Here is a 19,797-nt window from a genome sequence, read left to right as displayed (position 1 = left end):
GCAGCAAAACATTAGAAGCCTAAGGCCGGCTGCACACGGCCGTGACTGGCTCCGCCGCGGAATATTCTGTGGCGAAGCTCGTCACGGCGCCCCCTAGAGACCCCATACTTTCCAAGCGGATCCGGCGTCCTGGGTCCCGCATGACGCTTCGGCATGACGCGCTGCAGCGTCATGTGACACACCGGCCACGTCACAAGACACGCCCACAGCGTCATATGACGCGGCGGCGGTGGGCGGAGAGGCGATTTCACGCTATCTTACGCTGTAGCACAGCGGAAGATAGCGTGAGCGGACAGCTTCCATTGACTGCAATGGAAGCCGTCCGCGCGTACACCCGCAGCAAATAAAGCATGCCGCGGGTGAGGACGGGAGATTTCATGGTGCGGAATTCCACGATGGAATTCCGCACAGTGAGCATTGAGCTATTAGGTTCAATAGAACCTAACAGCTGCGGGCAATGCGGTGGATTTTCACCGCGTATCACGCGGCGGAAATCAGTCCGTGGGAAGGAGGCCTAAAATACACTCTTAGGCCTCCTTCACACGGGCGACAAAGTCATGCAATTATGTCGCATTGCTACAAATCGCATGTATGAGAAGCCCATGCTTTCCTATGGGTTCCTTCACACATGAGATTTTTTGTAGCATGCAACAACCCGACACAAAAACTTCGTGGGTCCGGCGATATGCAGTTTTGTAGCCCAGCCTTCCTCTCTGTTGCCTCGCACGAAAACGCGATTTCCGTGCGGTGCGATGCAACTTTGACAGTAGGAAATCCTACTGTCATAGCCAAATCTAACCCCCAGCTGCAGGGAAAAATAAAAAGACCGATACAATCTGTGACTGAACCAATCACAGCCAAAGTGTCCTTCCTTTCCCACAAAACCACGCCCGCTTCCCATGAAGACATGCTGTTTTCTGGATGTGTTGGAAAAGATTGTCTAAGACACATCATAAATCTGATGCAAAGCATGTGAGACGGTTATGTGGCACATTTTGCACCAGGAAACCAGCACATTTTCAGTGGTAAATCTGCCCAGTGTGCCATAATAAATTCCTAGATGGTGATACCTCTGTAAGTCTGATCTTGGCCTTTGGCAGAGGTACAGCATGATCATAGTGTAGCTTCCAGAAGATGCAATGTACTCCTGGCTAAAGCAGTAAAGACATAGAAAATGAAGTGCAGCTCTCCCCTCCAGAGAGCAAGGATTGTCTGCCTTATACAGGCCTTGGCAGCAAAATAGATCTTTGGTTGTTAATGATAAAGAAATGACTCTGCTGACTTTACCCCAGTCTAAGCAGCAAAGCTGACAAGTATTCTGCTGAAAATAGGAAATATGAGTTTATTATGTGCTCTAGTGGTCAGTGTTTGGGAACTGGAATATTCCAGGATATCGTTATGTAACTGGTCACATGAAATTAAATAAAGAGAATGCTCAAGAAACGTACAATGAAAACCTGATATAAATAATAGTCATTTTCAGCTATTATATTCACTTTAGCCTAGTGTTGGGGCCAATACAGTAAGTCCTTCTGCTGTGTAAGAGCATGCACATCTGAGCCTCTTCTATGGTATCCAGGCATCTCTATGTAGTCTGTGATGTTTTGCCTGTTCCAGTACATGATTTACATGTGGAATGTCACGTGCTGGATACGTGCCTTGTAATAACACCTTCACCTTTACTGGACCTACTGTTGTACGGCAATTCTGATGGGAAACATCAGTAGCTTTTCTGGGCTAGCCATTTTTACTTTTCCATCTTCTGCTCTGCATGGAGATTTAAAACACCTGAAATAATAACTTTCAGGAAAGAGAATCGTATTTTTGGAAGACATTATGCAGTAATTAACATAACTTAGAAGGTTTTTAAATATATGTTATTCGCACAGTTTTGACTATCTTGAAAGGAATGTTCTCATTTTATTTTTCAAGGTTTTTTTTTTATATTTCTGTTTAAAATTCTACCTTGTGGTCCGTAACATTTCCCTGACACATTTTGATTCTTGCCATAGTCTACACTATAAAATAAAAAATGGAATATAAAAACAATAAAATGTATTGAAGGTTTTTTTTTTTATAGTAAAACAAAAACAAAAGAGAGTTAAAGAGAACCTACCACTAGGCTCAGGCAGCATGAAGTAAGGACGGCAACCTCATTACAGGGATGTGTTTTATTCTGAAATGCTGCGGTTTCAGAAAGAACAAACACTGTAGATCCACCAGGAACGGGGAGAAGTCATGGAGTTTGGGACCCTACCAGCTTCTCCAACCCAGGATGGATATATTGACTGGTCTCTTCCTGTTTGGGTATGGAAAGAGACCTATCAAGCTAGCCAATTCAGGCCGGAAGAAGCCGTCGGATCCTGTCCTCCTGAGTTCTTCGCGTTCTTCATGTTTTTCTCTGAAACTTCACAGTTTTTCCGAATAAAACATACATCCCTATAATGTGGGCGTCTTTCTGGGGCTACATTCCACTCATGGTTCGGGCAGCCTAAACCTAGTGACGGCTCCCTTTAAGCAGAGGCGTAACTTGAAGCTTCTTGGCCCCCATGCAAAATCGGTAACTGGGTCCCCAAATATAATGCTTTAATCATAGTACTGTGCTCACTATATAGAAAAAAGTGGCCTTACAAACCCCTTAAGGCTGCTGGGCCCGGGTGCAACCATATCCCTTGCATCCCTGTAGTTACAGCCCTGCCTTTAAGGTTACGTATAATTTGCAACTATTTTTATTTTATTATTCCTTCAATATTGCAAAATGAAGCATATGGTAAATATTTCAAAGTTCTGATCTGTTTATGACAACAGCTCTATACAGGGGTACAGATGTATGTATCGTTATGGTAACAGACTGCATGTACCCTGGTCCTGTAGTCAGACTCCCTTCCATCTGTCCCTTCTTGCTACAATATATTCCGCAGCTTAGTAAGATGTAGGGGTTTAGAGATAGAGAGGATGACTGCAGGAACAGGCTACACAAAGGTTTGCTTGGACTACAGTGTTTAACCATGTTGACTCATTTCTTGTGGTCGGGGGGCTGGTTGTACCTTTTATTTTCTTGAAACTGATTTTACTCTAAGTTGGAAAAAAAAATTACTAAGGCAGGAAATGGTTAAAAAACCAAGCAACTAAGCGATACTCACCCCTTTGACCCAGCGCTGTTGCTCCTGTTTTCACCACTGGTCTTTGTTGCCAATCACTGGTCTCAGCGGTCCATAACTCAAGACTGCGGCGAGTAGTGATGGGCTGCAGCGGTCATAGGTGTATACAGAACGTAACAGTTGCAGCCAAGAACAGTGGTGAGGATGGGACTGGTGGCGTGGGACCAGCAGAGGACTGTAGAACTGATTTTTTTTTAACCAAGTCCAAAAACTTAAGTACCCTCCAGTTTATAGTGTTGAGCACAGGTAAGCCATAAATCTTACTTGTTAGACACAGAAGCTTAACCCCTTCAAGACCAGAAATTTTATATATACTGCCTTTCAATGATGCCTATAAAGCCGTGCCTTTGGCAGGGCTTGACAGACATCCATTCATGGTAGCCCCAACAGTCTTCCCTAGGCTCTGCGTTGCTATACTAGTTTATCCGCACCGCGTGATCGCATCACAGGGGGCCGATGAGGCACTAGAGGGGGTTGAGACTCTCTTTGTTACATTGTATGTTATTGTTACATGTGTTCATGTTGTGGTTATTGTTTTACTATCTCAAGGAGAGATGCAGTCCTGTCTGTTTTATTGGCGGAATATCTGCATAAAGTTCTATCTTTCTATTTCTAGAAGTAATGTACCATTTGGTGAAGTATTATTAGAGCAGCAGCGAGTAGTTTGCGTTGGTTCAGGATGTGAGGTCATCTTCTATGTGTGGGCTCGGATGTTTGTTGTTTTCATGCCCACATTCACGTTGAATGACAGAAGTTATTCTAGCACTTTTCTATGAAGCTAGTGCAACACGTTGGCAGGAAACGGCCATTTATGATGCCAGATTGCCCCACAAGATTGTTGTACTTTTCATCATCCCAAACCAGCTGAAGACCCTCTACCCTTGTTGTAATGTTAACCAGCAGATGATCAGTACACAACAAGCTCTGTAGTCCTGGAACGCCATGTACTCCTCTGTCTTCACACCAGTCCGAACCTTTCAGTTCTTGTCTTGAAATTTTAACTGGAAATCAGTATTTCCCGGAGATGACGGATCACCTTTATCCGTCCCCCTGTTGATGAGCCTCAGGCTGACGACATAGAGCTCAAATACATTTTAGAATAAATGTAGTGGAAGTGGTGTTTTTTGGTTTTTTTTTTAATGTCTATACTCCTCCAGCTATAGCAGAAAAGATTGGAACCCTAGTCAAGCGGGATGCTAAAATATTGTCCATTTTAGGTAATGTGTCCATTCAGGAGTTCTGTCTCATTGCCAGTTTCAGCAATTGTGACGGAGTCCCAAGATGGAATTGTACAGCGTAGTAACAAATGCTGTGGGAAGAAACCTAGGTGCGAGTTCACACAGATGTATGCAAATAGTGGTCACATGGATACACTGCGCATTTACGCGACCGAAAATCACATCACCTTATGACTTTGTCCCTTCTTGCAACTTTTTGTGCACACAAATACGCCTGTCTGAACGAACCCTAAAGGTATGCTGGGGCGTCGCTGATGTGCTGCGGCTCTTGGCATGGACTTTGATGCTGAGCAGTTTTCACCCATTCAGTTGAATTCGAATTGAAGGGGTGAAATCTGCTGCAGCAAAACGGCAGCGTGTGAACACCCCCGAAGGGAGCTAAGTTTGTAAATGCTCTCCTGTTTTGGCTTCCAACAAGAAGCGTCCAGCACCGTTCCTCTGGATAGGTGATAGATATTAGATCAGTGGTAGTTGGACTGCTGGGACTCCCATCGATTGCCAGAACTAGCCACCTCTTCTCTGTTCCTTCCAGCCATGCCACTCTATTCAGTGTCTATGGCACTGATGGAAACCGTCTGTGTGTCCTCTTGATGGCTCAGTGCATCTGTTTTACCTGAATGCTCTATTATAGGATTGCAATGGGGATCAGTTAGATTTTCATGGCATAGTTGGTCATTCCCATAAGAACAACCATGTATACAGTATGTAGGTGAAAGCAGAGGGCCATACACAGGATATTCTTCCTCTCTGCAGTGCTGGATCATGATTGAGACACATAAGGCCTGATCTCCTATCAATGTCTACATCTATCCTCCCTCTTTCTTACAGCCATAAGTTCTAATATTATCTTAAGATCAGTACAAAGAATGGCTTCTAATGGTTTGTCCCTCTTTCCTTGTGCAGAGAAGCTGGCTGCTAACAGCAATGCAAACAAGCGACAAAAGTTGGCCCAGGATTTTCTGAACTCCATTGATCAGACTGGAGAGCTCCTTGCCTTGATGGAAGACGATGAGATTGATGAAGTTAAGCAAGAACGGATGGAGGTAATTTTTTTTTTCTTTTAATCTAATTCATATGGCCACTCTAGAAAAAACACATTTTTCCATCACTGCACCCCTCATCTGATTGCCTCTTATGTATATTGCAGTCACTTCCATGCAGTGCTGCCTTTTGTCTGATACTTATTAGACACCATCTCTATGCTGAGATTTCTCCCAGTTTTTTCTTCCGTTATGTTGTGTTGGCAATCCCAGGATGTATCAGCACAATATCACATGAGCTGCTAGAGCCAGTACCATCTCTGCCTGTTGGGAGGACACTGTAATTATCATTACCATCCATATTCACCTAAATAAGCTACAGACCAGAAGTATAGTCACGAGGATGAACTGTCATCTCCTTTATTATAACTATGTGACAGGAACTGTGATACAAGTTTATGTCCCCACTGTAAAGAGCCTGTGTGGTACAGTCCATGTAATTTCATCATACAGATATCCTGCTGACTGAGAATACATAAACCCCCCAAAATCTGAGCAGGTCAGAATTGAACTCACATGACCCATCGGAATAGATGGATTCCAGAAAGTTCAAGATAGAAAAACATAACTAACCAAGGTAATACTAGGCAACTTGTATATACTGCGAGGGCAACTTACATAACCCTGTAGTCACACACTGTGCCCTCTGAAAGCAAAACTGTCACATACTGTGCCCCCTGATAGTAATAATGCCACAAGATGTGCCCTCTAAAGCACTCTGCCTCCTGAACAGAGCACATTACGGCTTACTTACTATTCAAAATACGACAGTTTTCTGACAAAAAAACTGTAGGGCAACGTGAGCCCTACACATTTGTATAGGCAGCATATGCAGCTCTGTCCATGCGTAATACATTGTGTATGGGCGGTATTTTATTACGCAATCTCACTATGAAACAGAGCGGGTAATTGAAAGAAAAAAAGAGTCCCACTGCACGTATCCATGTATGTGTGATACGCAGGCATGCGCGGTACACTCGCAGCCATACGCGGTCTCTGCCGGTAGGCCAGTTGTTTACAAACACCCCCGATAAGACGCTGCCAGGAGCGCTTTACCAATAGACAAACAGCAAGGCTTAGGAGTTGATGTGTCTCTTACACATACTGTAAGAGACCCATCAGGAGCAGCTGATCGTTACCTCCCCTTAACTATGCCGATACTACTGAATTCAGGTGAAACCTTGCCAAGATCTTTGTTTTTACTTCGAGAGAACCTTCCGGATCTCGCCCCTGCCTATAATACTTAATGAAGACCTGTTGGGCAGCCGCACGTGGATTTGCCGAATTTACTTGGGTTAAATCCAAGGGCAGCCCATATGAACATCTAAGGCTCATTCTTGAATTTCTGACACAGATTAAGGCCACCTGCAGACAGCCGGGTCGAATCCCACTGCCAGAATTCTTGGAGCGGGACCCGACCCGAGCCCCTGCAGGGACCAGTGCGGCGCTCACCTCTCCCGTGGCTCCGGCTCTTTGATGTGCAGAGCCGGGTCACCGGAAGAGAGTTTTCTGTGCAGGTGTCTGCGAGACCCGAACAGAAATAGGACATGCCGCGATTTGTTTTCCATGTGTATTTTCACGCGGACAAATCGCGGTCGTCTGCATAGGATTGCGTTTGGCAATGCATTCCTATGAAGGCGTCCAGGGGCGGAACTTCAGTGGGAAATCCCGCCGCAGAATTTTCACCCGTGTGCAGGGGGCCTAAAGCTGGGCTCACACGAGCGGGTCGTATTCCGCGTGCAGATATCCACAGCGGAAGGCCTGCGAATGATCACAGAAATGACTTGCGAATGATTGCCTATACGTGTGGTTTGGGGGACGTTCACATATGGACAGCATATCGTATGCGAAGAAGAGAGATCGCAAGCAGGGAATGACATCAGAAAGTAGCCCGCCCTCCTGGAAACCCCCTTGTATCACTCAGGCGCCATTCTCTTGTGCTGTCATAATGAGAGCTGCTCTGAGAGCTTTCAGGATGGTATACTGCGCTACAGGCTTGGCTGGTTTTACACTACTTATTTATAGAAGTAGTATAAATAAATATATACACAGTGACTCCACCAGCAGAATAGTGAGTGCAGCTCTGGAGGATAATGAAATCTGTAACTCAGATTAAGTTATATAGGATCAGTAATACTATGCATTTATCTGGATTCTTAACTTTTGAAATCCAGTTTTTATGTGTATATAAATTTTGAACCGACGAGTCGTCAATAGGACAAGCCAAGGCAAACCCTCAAATTTGTTATATCATGATATTCATTATAGCTAGGGTCTCACATGACTAAGGGCATGGAAATACTGTAAAGTGTCTTCAAGCATGAATCTGGAGGCACACATTCCATACACTGTTACTGCTGCCTCATGTGTTGCAGCTTCTGCAATATTTCCCAATATTCCTCTAGATTCTTTCTTGACCCCAATCTATTTTCAGAACTAAAGAACGCCCATAAAAGGTTTTACAACCCAGGAATATGTTTAAATCATTAACCGGAACTTTTTCTTTTACGTATCAATTACCTTGAAAGAGTGTGGTAATCTGGGTTTTGGACAATTTCAGATGCTTCACGTTCCACTTTGCCCCGGGCCAGAAACCGTAACAAGACGTTCAAAACAGATGATAAACACATACTTCTGACGTCAGAACGACTTCAACGGGATGTGTTTTTGTTGTGGTGTGGTCTCGCTTACAAAGCATTGTACTCCAACCATGTGTACAAGGCATAATCGCCGTGATCAAATACCATTGCCTTGTTTCTGTGCTTCCTTGTAGTTTCATGCTATACTGTATAGAATAGTAGGGATACAATTAAAGGCTGATTTCCACACGATTTACAACAATTATTGCTCAAAAATTAGTCCAAACGAAGGCTTTTGAGCGATCATCTTTGTGTGCAAATGTGTGCCCACCCTACACTTACCATGCATTTTTCGTGCATTGCTGAGTTCAGATCGGCATAAAAGCCTTTGTGCATGCTGAGTTCTCCACGGGAGCACTGATAACATAGTTACTAGCCAGAAGCCCCTTAGCAATGGACATGTATTCAAAGAACAGACCACCTGCTGTTCTGTAAATATGTCTCCTGGCAGCTGATTAACATGCAAATGATGTTAATTAGCTGCTAATGGACATTAGCATCTAATTAACATCATTAGTACCTAATATAACATGATCACTAAAAGCTGTCCGTTTATTCTAACCCCTACTTTACATAGTGCCATGTTGGTCACACTCCCCTCAAATGTGTTGGTTTTATATTTCTGATGTTGCAGTGATTTCACAACTGGATGTCCCTAAAGCCAGATCGTATAGCTTTGGACCTCCTAGGGCCTTTAGAACATCAGTAACTCATCATAGCATAGAATCCACTAGCTGTTGAAATTGTTCTGTTGGATTATTGACCAATGCGGATAGGAGAGTTTCATGCAGTTTAGATGGAATTTAATGACCTGTTCCGTTCATGCTGCTTGCGCCAAATTCTGACACTGCCATCAGCATGCTCAAACAGAAGTCTGGATTCATCTGACCATGTGATGCATTCCACTGCTCGATGATCCATTTTTTGTACTATTTTACCCACTGGAATCTCGCGTTTCATTTCCTGTTAGACAATAATAGCGCTGGAAGTGACCGACTGCTGTCATAGCCCATCCGTGCTAAGAAAGGGTGAACCGTGTTTTTATGTGTTAGTTGGAGTATCATGTGATTGTTCTCAGTGAGAGAAACCAAGTAATCCTGTAGATTTCATGCCTTTTAATGGCTAACAAAAATACATGATGTTATAGTGAGCTTTCGGATCTTCTATGGACCCTTCATCAGGCTTCATCATTAAGCCTGATGAAGGGTCGATAGAAGATCCAAATGCTTGCTGTAACATCATGTATTTTTTGTTAGCCATTAAAAGGTATCATATCTACAAGATTACTTGGTTTCTCTCACTGAGAACAATCACACCATGCTCTACTGGCTAATATGGTACCAAACTATTTTTTTTTTGATTTTACCTAGTTGGAGTATCAGCATTGTATTTGGCTGCAATTGTCTTGACTGAACAGCGCTTCTTCACCATAACAATTCTTGGCATACTCCTCCGACTCCTTTAGTCAATGGGTTGTTTACATCCACTGGATCCTCTTTCGTTGGATGTTTTCCTCAAGCATACCGTTCTCGGTATACTTTCCAGACTGTTGCAAGAGAAAAGCCAAGTTGGCAGTGGCTCCAGCAAGTCTAGCATCGATAACAAAAAAACAAAGTCAGCACTCCCAACAAATAAATTACACGTGAAGGTGCACATAAACCATGATTGCAACAAATATAGTAACAGAAACATACCCTTCGGCATTCATACACATTTAGTATGTGAATAAAATGACACAACTGTTGTTTATAGTAACCACATAACAATGCAAGATTCTTCATTGACATTTTGATCAGAACAGGTGGGCCCATCCGCTACATCAAGACAAACCTTTTTGTATGGGTTCCGAACGCTAAAGACGCCTCTCTTTTAGACAACCTCCAAATGGATTCAGGGAAAATGTTATACCTGTCTATATACTTTATTAAGACCCCACAGATGGGTGAATGGAGCGCAGGACAAAAGTCTAGCACCGATGAACAGGCCTTGTTGAAATTTGCTTAGATCACAGGATTTTCCCATCTAATTTGGATTCACACTGAAATTGATCCTCAGAAAACTTTTCTGTTGATTTTATGCTGCACTCCGGGTGACAATTTCCACACGGAATAGTTTCACTATTCAGGGCCGGTGTTTATCATTAAAGGTGGGCTTGGCCGGGGCTATTGAATGTATGTTAAGTCCCCCAAAAGTCACATTACATTTGGAAAAAACATTCCAAAAATGTAACATTTTAATTCTAGATTTTGATTTAATATCTAATATTATTATATTTGGTTCAGATATTAGTTGCCATAAGTGCATTTTTAACCTCCTAATGACATAACTAATTGTAGCTTTAAGAACCAGTAAAGCCATTTGCCCATTTGTGTTTCAGCAGTTATAACTCTTATACGAGTTCTAGTTTTTATAGGAACCAATTTCATGTACATAAAAATTGATAAATATTGTAAATTCAGTATTCCTGACCCCACTTCAAATGGTTGTATCTCTGGTTCTATCAGAAGAATCTTGGCTATAAAATGACACCACAAGCATGTTGGTATCTCTGATAGAACCGGAGTGACAGCTTTTTGAAATAGAACAAGCTCAGTTTGTCCAAAACTGCAATGTCCTTTTCCTGCAGAACAAATTGGGCTCATTCAAAACTGCTGGGGGTTAAATTAGGCCAGGGCGATTAATCAAATTCATTTTCCTTTTAAGCCCTCCGTGATTCTGCATTCAGTCAAAATCTCAGAATCTAATCTAACCCCTTCCCCCTATGGCAGCAGCATCTTATTGCTGTGTGGGACAGAGAGCTTCGGGAAGATGCAACAGGTGGCATTACTGCTAGAGCAGGCGGAGGCTGCAGAGTGCACTGAAAAGATGTGCTCAGGGAGATCCATGGCAGTGTAAGGTATTAGCTTGTGAAGACCCGCCCCCTACCCTGTGTACAGGGACATGCTAGGCTCTTTCTAATATGTCCATTTCACTGGAGGAGACAAGCAGAGTGTAGACATACTGGTGCATCTTGTCTCCACCTGAAGCTAGGGTTTGACCAGGCTTAGCTGGAGGGTATGCCTTGGTCTGCCATAGCTGCCAATTGGCTGCTGGTGGTTAGTGCTGTTCCATCCCCATCTCCAAGACAGCAGCGGCGGCAGTGGTGGCTGACCACCTCGCACACAGTGAAGAAGACAGCGGCACAGACAATGCGGGGGGCGGAGGTGTGAGTCAGCACCCTGTCCTGTGCTGTGTTGGGCGGCTGTGGCGAGGACTGGTACTCTTTCAGGCTCGATTGACACCGTTGTTCAGCTCCAACATAGGAGGCAAACAATGAAAATAACTTAAGTGTTGGTTTCAGCACATAAATGCCAGGCACAGTGCCAAATGGACCACACTGACTATAATTGGGGTTCATTGGGTTTCTCTTATGCTGTACAGCATAGAAGATTCGGGTGCCGGCACGGAGCGGGGAGCTGCAGGGGAGAGCGGGGAGGAACGGAGGGGAGATCTTTCTCTCCCTCTCTCCCGCCCGCTCTCCCCTGCTCCCCGCTGCGACTCACCTGTCAGCCGCAGCGGCACCCGAATCTTCAGGGACGAGCACAGCGATACTCGGATAAAGCAAATTACTCGAGCGAGTAGTGCTTTTCCGAGTACGCTCGCTCATCTCTACTCTTCACCCATTTTGTCTAATTCCAGTTTATCAGGCATTCTGGACCATCAGGTTTTTAGAGGAATGGGCTCTTGGTGTGTCTGAAAACAAATGGCACGTGTGTATGGTTACTTGTGATTATAGGCTAGAAGTGTTTTGCAGCCTGTATTTCTTCTTCTGCTTTGGCTCCCACAATTTCATGCATTTTTTATATATTTTATTACCTTAGCAGCTAATCCTTTAAGTGATTTCCACTGTACTTCCAACACTTGGATGTTGCATTAGTATAAATCTAGTAAATGTGGATTTTTACTGCTTTAATACTTTGTACAATGGCTCATTTAAGAGCCAACAAAACGCAGACTCTTTAATTAAAGCAGGATATACTTTGTGTATTTTTGGTGCCAATCGTGATTTGGTTAAAAATTCTTTGCTACTTTCTTGGCTATTTTTGAGACGTTTGTGCAAAAGTCAATGTAAGGAATGTTTCCGAAACCTCAGCAATGTAAGGTACCATATCCACTACTGTATGAAATTACACGTTTTTCTGGACAGATCATATCATCTTTTAGACTGAATCTGCTGCTACATTCATCACTAATAGGGGATTCCAAGGAGAGGAAAAAGTGTGGTGACATCCAAGCTGTAATCACCCACAAGGTGGAACCCATTTCTTAAGGCTGGCTCTTATGCTGACGTTAAATATGTCTCAACCCTTCTGCTTTTCACGTAATAGCAATAGAAGCTACAAAGTAATAAAAAAAGAGGCACAAATAGAGCCGGCCACGTTTAGCACTTTGTATAATAATTTCAGTGAGGTTTTGGAATTCACGTAACACAGTTGTATCAAAGACCAAGTGATATGAAAATAACGGGGAGGAAGAATGTCAGAAGATTTGTTTAGTAATTCCCCCCAAAAAGAAACGTTGTTTTAGGAGATTTCCAGACAATTTTTGAGGGGCATTCTCCTGAGTTTTCGTAAAGCATTATTGTTTCCTGTGCCCCCTTATCATACATGCCTGGAAGTCTCAGACCGGTGTAGTAGGAGTTGGCAGTCATTAATGAGCTCAGGGAATGAGTTGGAGGTCCAGGACATTGAGTCCCGTTGTGTTATGTCTTCTAAAATGTTAGATTCACAACTCAAAAGATAAGAAACAACCTCTTTTAAGGATTTACAGACTTGAGAGACAAGGTATCTAAATTTTATATGAAACAACATGACTCCTACTATACGGGGTATCTTAAGACACTTTTTGAAGGACATTACATGCCTTGAAAGAGTTGTCTGACAATCAAAATGGAAACTTATCAAGAACAACATAATACAAATCTCAGTACTATACTTATGCTTCACACTAATTATTATCCTACTCCTTGCTGCCAATATCCATGCACCCATCAATATTTGGTCAGTAGGAATCTAACCTACACGACCTCCGCCAATCAACCACATGAATGGACAAATGTGCTTTATACAGGGTATCCTATGCTAATGCTACATCTTTATGGTGTTACAGCTCAGCCCTGCTCAATTAGTTAACTATAATGAGCTGAGCTGCAGTACCAGATATAGCCACATGAGTATGGATGGTGCTGTCATATTCTGCATGAATCCACCCCACTGCGTTCGAGCTGTTGCCCCTTTGTTCTGCTGTTTGGCAGGGATCCGAGGTTGGATCCTCACAATGAATCATTAATGATTTGTCCTAAGCAATAAGCCAGAAGACCCTGGAAACCCCTATAACGTGTTAGCACAATATCACAGTGTGTGAAAAATTTCCATTGAATCTAAAACTCTTCCATATTCTGCCTTTCCGCTGCAGACCTTGGATAATAGAGCAGCTTGAACAGAGAGGGGCTCTGGAATCTTGTACGTAAATCCTTTGGCCTACGCTCATTACAGGGGTTTGGTCTGCACATCTTATTTTTATAGGGTTTTTATTCGTGTGCTGCTCTGATGAGGAGGGTTGTAGTGCTTTGATGCTTTTCTTGTTAAACCACTTCGCTGATGAATGGATGTTCAACATGAAGCCTGGTAGCTTATAACATCCTTTCTGGTGTAGCGTGCCAACTGCTAAACATGGCTGATTGAGCATAGTTGGGTTGTGATCCAACACTACATAGTAATCAGTGTGGCAACACATTGTATATCAGACATATAATAGTAAATACTCACTCTATACCTCCGGGGTCTGCATTTTTTTTTTATTTTTTCCCCTCAAAGTTCAGAAATTCCATACATTTAGGTTTTAAGCTATTAGGAGAAATAATCCATAATGTGTCATTAGCAATATAAATCAAACAAAATGTCTTGGATTTGCTGAAATGGTCTTAAATCTAACTTGTGTGACATATAAAATACAAGCGGACTGCCGAGGATCTCGGAGGGGAAAACGTCTCATTATTTCAGGGCTTGTGTTTCATTCAGAGATTTATAAACTGTGAAAGATTGCTATATAGAAACAAAAAGACATTTGTACTTTTAGAACTTGGTAATATATTGTTCGGTGCGGCCTGCGAGTCCTCTGAAAGTAGATGCCTTCTTGAAATAGTTTTGGCTCCATCACCAAGAATAGAGACTTTTCAGCCATAAATTGCCCCGTAGGTCTGTGCGTCGTATCTCACCTCTCTCCGCTTTGGATCTTTTAGATGGGTTATTATAGTATAGTGTTAAAGCACACGAGTAAAGATAAAACGTTTGGACAGTAGGTTGGATGTTAGGAGAAGCAGATAGGGCAAGTGCCGCCACAATCTAGAGCCGAGGTCTCCAACCTTCTGTTACTTGTGAGCTGCGTTCAGCTTTCAGTTACGTTTGGGAGTTTCATTAAGCTCAAAAGTGGAGAATAGTCATTTTTAGCGTATGGCCATAGGCGTAGCGTCAGGGGGTGCTGGGGTCGCCATGGCGACCCGGCCCCTGCACTCAGGGGGCCCCGGGGCCGCCCTCCGCCATACCCACATGCACATTCAGTGCATATACCCGGCCCTTGAGCTGAGGGGGCCCAGGGGATCGGCGCTGTCGGCCGCATGATGGCTGAGAAGGGAGAGGAGAGAGACGGGAGGCAGCGCCGCAGATTGGCAAGAGCAGAGGGGAGGGCTGTTACACGTGGAGCCGGCAGCCAATTACAGGCTGCAGACTCCCACGGCGCGGCCCTCCAACTGATAGACTGCAGCTGTGAGTGGTCACAGCTGCAGTCTATCAGTCTCTGCCGGCCAGCGATTACCAGAGGGAGGGGCTACTGCGGCTCTACTCACCTCCGGAGCGCTGGATGCACAGGACCTGGGAGAGGACCTGTGGCTGCAGATCACATGACCAGGCTCTGGTCATGTGATCAGCCTGGTCATGTGATCAAAAGACGGGGGACTTTCCATTACAGGCTGCCCAGAGACTGCTGCAGAGGTGAGTAGAGAAGGAATTGTAATTATATATGTATAGCTGGTATAAGTTATACCAGTTGTACAAATATAATTATATACAGGAGATACACAGGTTACACCAGCATGGGACATACCACTATATACAGGGGGATACACATCCTGTATATAGTGATATGGACCATGCTGGTGTAACCTGTGTATCTACTGTATATAATTATATATGTGCAGCTGCTATAACATATACCTCTCCTGTGTGTGTGTATGTGTATGTGTGTGTGTGTATATATATATATATATATATATATATATACAGGAGATACACAGGTTACACCAGCATGGGACATACCACTATATACAGGGGGATACACATCCTGTATATAGCTATATGTACCATGCTGGTGTAACCTGTGTATCTCCTGTATATATTTATATATGTGCAGCTGGTATAGGTTATACCTCTCCTGTATATAAATATATGTATGGCTGGTATAGGTTATACCTCTCCTGTATATAATTATATATGTATATCTGGTATAACCTGGGTATATACATGCATTAAAATACAGCACGCCATGCTTTTTCCTCCGTGAGCAGAAAACCGCAATTGCTTTCCGCTCGTGTAGAGAAAAAAATGCTTTTCCATAACATGCTATGGGCGGTACATGCTGCGGAATCCGTAGGCGGATGCCCGCTCCATATTCCGCAATGCAAATCCAGCCGTGTGCAGCCGGCCTTAGGCTAATTTCACACGGGTGAGTCTGATATTGGGCCGTGAAACTCTGCCCCCTATCACACTCGCCAACGGGTGCTGTCCCCACGGATGTGAGGGGTTGTTGTGTTAAAACCAGCTCGCATCACATCATCATATTCTCGTGCGATGCTGAGAAAAAAACAAAAAAAACATCGCTCCTGTGTATGATCGCATTCAAAACAATGGGGTTCACATTCATGTGCGATTTGTACATCTTGCAACGCACAAATCTCACGCAATTTGTGCGGCCGTATGAAAGCGGCCTAAGACATTACCAACAGGTTTTTACGTAGTCAAGGAAAGGAGTCCTGATGAGAAGGCTTACGCCAAGGGGCTACATCATGTTTGTAAATTAGCACGGTTTAGGTATAGGTACGGGTACAGATGGAGGGGGGGGGCCCAGCTGAACTTTTGCACCCGGGCCCCATAGGCTTTAGGTACGCCCCTGCGTATGGCTATGTGTCACTTTTGGCTGTGAAAACATTGCATTACTAAGGATCAAGCGATGGTCCTTCTACATGGGTCCTGATGTAAGTGAATGCAGTTGTGTCGCAACTCACAAGTTGCAGAGACCCAACAATCACAAGAAATCCAAACATGATACAATTTTTGCGACTTTTGGGTTTGCAGCAACTTAGAGGTTGCAATGTAACCATGTTGAATTACATTAGAATGCAGGACCATAATACGATATTTGGCTGTGTTTTTGTGTGTCACAGCCAAAGTCACTTTGTAGCCTTAGTCTAAGTGTGGAGAAACAAGAGATTGTGAACTTGCATACATGTGCTGATAAATAGTACAGTGTGAGATTTGAAACTACTATTCTGACATCTGAATTGATGGGGGTTGGTGGTCATTATAGGTCTGCAATGATGTAAATTACTAGTACATGTGGTCATAACTTGGGACTCCCATGGTGAGCCACGCAGTAAGAGATCATGAGCCACATGTGGCGATCACAGATCTAGGGCTTCCAGCAGTCCATGCTTATACAATGTGAGGAAGGCAGAAATATGGAACTATCCTATCTATTACTAGGACTTTAGATGATAAAGCGCCCCTTGAAGTTGAGTAGCATAGATCAATGTGTGCCAACTCCAGTTCTCCAATGACCTCATGGTCATGAGTTGAGGATTTTCTATTGCAAAAAGACAATACAACATAAATAACAGATGTATTTTCTTTATCTTGACTCTTAATGTGTTGTGCCGTGCTATCAGGGTGGTTTGTTTACACTTTGAATTGCTTTAAAATGGGGTTTGTTGTGTTAACATAAGAGAACAATATATTTTTAATGGGTGTTAAGAAGATAAAGACCCTTTTAGACACAACGATTCTCGCTCGAAATTCGCTCAAAGCCATTTTTTGAGCGATAACTGTTGCGTCTAAATCAGGCGTCCCCAACTCCAGTCCTCAGGGACCACCAACAGGTCATATTTTCAGGATATTCTATGGTAAGAACACCTGTGGCAATGTCTGAGGCACCAACAATAATTACATCACCTGTGCAATAATGAGGAAATCCTTAAAACATGACCTGTTGGCGGTCCCTGAGGACTGAAGTTGGAGAACACTGGTCAAAATGCTCGGACATTGTGCGGTTTTCGTGCACGATTCGTTCCCCGCTTAATTCTAGTTCTTTAGAATTGAGTGATGAACTCTTATCAGCGGTGCAGGCTGTTACCGCAGTCGGCAGTGCTGATGAGATTCTTTTAGCTCGTGTCCCGCTGGTAGTTCACTAGGGGACGCAAGCTGTAAGTGCGGAGAACAGTGCAGCTGTTTGCTTATGCAAAACAGCTGTATTGTTCGCCGAGAGATAGCGAAGGTGTCCTGCTCCGCCTGCATAGCTCTTTAGTAGCTAATTAGCTACTGTAGACTATGCAAAGATGATCACTCAAAACTATCACTCAGACTGTCGTTTGAGCGATCATCTTTCAGTGTAAATGGGGTCTAACTTTCTACGTCATGATATCACAATGAAGCTAAAGTTTGATGCATCTGTATATCATCTTTGTAAGGTAAAAAAAATCCTGAAACCATGGTCTGTTGAGAAGCACAGCCATAGATCATCAGTTTATGTGTGCTGACACTAGGGGCACAATATATAGCTCAACTGGGACTAAGATATTAAATAACACCATGGTGGCTCCTGTACAAATACCAGTGGTGAGGTGGCAAAAGGACATCAAGTGTCTAATGGCTCTTTTACACCAAACGAGAACCTCACTATTCTCCACTAGCCCGTCCATGCTTGTGTAGACAGGCAAATCATCATTGGGAATCCTGAACCTCTCATTCAGTGTTTCACGTTCCAATGTCAAACACTGAAAGATTGGTGTTTAAATGCAACAAGAAGCACGATTTCCATTCGTCATTCGGACGTTGACTCACGTTTAAACTGAACGATAATTATTGTTCCATCTAAATGCACATTTAAGATGCATAGAAACATATCAAAGCAAAGTTATCTAAAATGTTATATAAACTAGTGTAGCAGCTTATGGTAGCTTGTACAGGGTACTATTTAGCGAGCTTCCATGATAATGCAGATGAACAAACTGAATTGATTAGTGAAGGGCTTGGAGGACCAAAATATGCAATAAACTTTTTGCACAAATACAGGCAAATTTCCCAACCCGACTGTGGGTCTACAGACCTGACCTTGGAGTAGAATGGATCCCTATGATGCAGAAGTCCTGCTGTTGGGCTGAGACACTCGTTCATATTATGGCCTTATAAATGCACCCGTAATGCGCTCATATGAAAATGGCCTTATGTAGTAAGAATTATGGATAGTGGTGTTAAGGTTTGTGGTAAGAAGTACTCTGTTCATAGAGGGGAGCTTCAAGGATGCTGGCAAAAGCAGCTTGCTTCTCCATCCCCTTTCCGAAGACAACTTGGCCCATCTTCCGGAGAAAGACCAAGTGGCCACGAGCATGTCTCCTCAGGCAGTAGGTCACAGAGGTTATGAAGGGGCTTGAACCTCTTTCTTAACTTTATGCTGTGTTAAGAAGGAAACAAAAGTCAAGCAGGACATATGGGAAGCCTCTTACAGAGTTTCTTATGGAAATCTATGTTAAAACTACTAACCCTGGACTTGAGTCAGTTCAAGGTGCGGAGTTCTGATGAAGCCCCATCAACGACGCCCGCTGTCAACCATGTTATTTGACTTTCTGTTTAAGTGCAAACATTCTTCAGGCATTAAGGGGTTAGTACCATTAAAGGTGCTTTGATTATACAGAAAGACCAGAAACCAACGTGGACAGGCTCTGCAAGGTTTAGTGGAACATTTCTTTCCCGTGTGTCAATCTTTTTATTTTTTTCCTGCTCATTCAGCAAGTGTAGAATAATTGCAAGTTCGGTCTCCATGCGGCACAACATGCCTGTTATTAGGATAGTTAATTTTCCATGACTAACCTCGTAGTGTGACTAAGCAGGGATTTTCCCCAGAATTTGCCATGGACATTATTCCAAGCAATTGGTAAGACCGTCTGCCTGTCTTGGTGGTCAGAGAAGCTGAGAGCTCTAAAACAGATGCATGGAATTTAATGAGCGTGTCTGGCAGAGCGAGCGGCCTCCACGCACAGACATTCATTTTCCCCTCTGTTAACAACAGTTCGAGCAAAGGGCTGGACCATATTTAGCCCATATTCTTAGAAGTTATACACACTGACTCAATGTATTTTTAGGAAACCTGATTATCCTGCCTCCTTGCCCCTTTCTCTTCTCTCAGTCCAGTAAAAGGTCTGTCTTAAAAGAAATCTGAGATAGATTAGGGCTTTTGTAACATATCCTATAAAAGAGCATGGTTGTTAGGCAGTGTTTGCATAGCAACCACCTTGTCAGACATGACTCAGCTTATGAATCAGCCAAAAACTGGACTGTAACTACAGCAGAGAACGTAAAACAGCATTTTCTGTTTTGTTTGATCTTGAATGGCAAACCTGCTTCCACATACAGGA

General features: G+C 43.4%; 1 protein-coding gene across 2 annotated transcripts in view; it reads left to right on the top strand.

Annotated features, from left to right (window-relative positions):
- SUPT3H (SPT3 homolog, SAGA and STAGA complex component) overlaps nt 1-19,797 on the top strand; it is a 474,485-nt gene that overhangs the window by 319,447 nt on the left and 135,241 nt on the right. For both annotated transcript variants that reach the window (XM_066596252.1, XM_066596261.1), the window contains one exon: nt 5,303-5,442. In XM_066596252.1, the coding sequence (XP_066452349.1) occupies nt 5,303-5,442 (140 nt within the window). The remainder of the gene's footprint in view (nt 1-5,302; nt 5,443-19,797) is intronic.

This window comes from Eleutherodactylus coqui, chromosome 1, assembly GCF_035609145.1.
Source record: "Eleutherodactylus coqui strain aEleCoq1 chromosome 1, aEleCoq1.hap1, whole genome shotgun sequence".
In the NCBI taxonomy this organism is placed as follows: Eukaryota; Metazoa; Chordata; class Amphibia; order Anura; family Eleutherodactylidae; genus Eleutherodactylus; species Eleutherodactylus coqui.
Note: the sequence above shows the minus strand (reverse complement) of the source record. Positions and strands in the feature narration are given on the sequence as shown.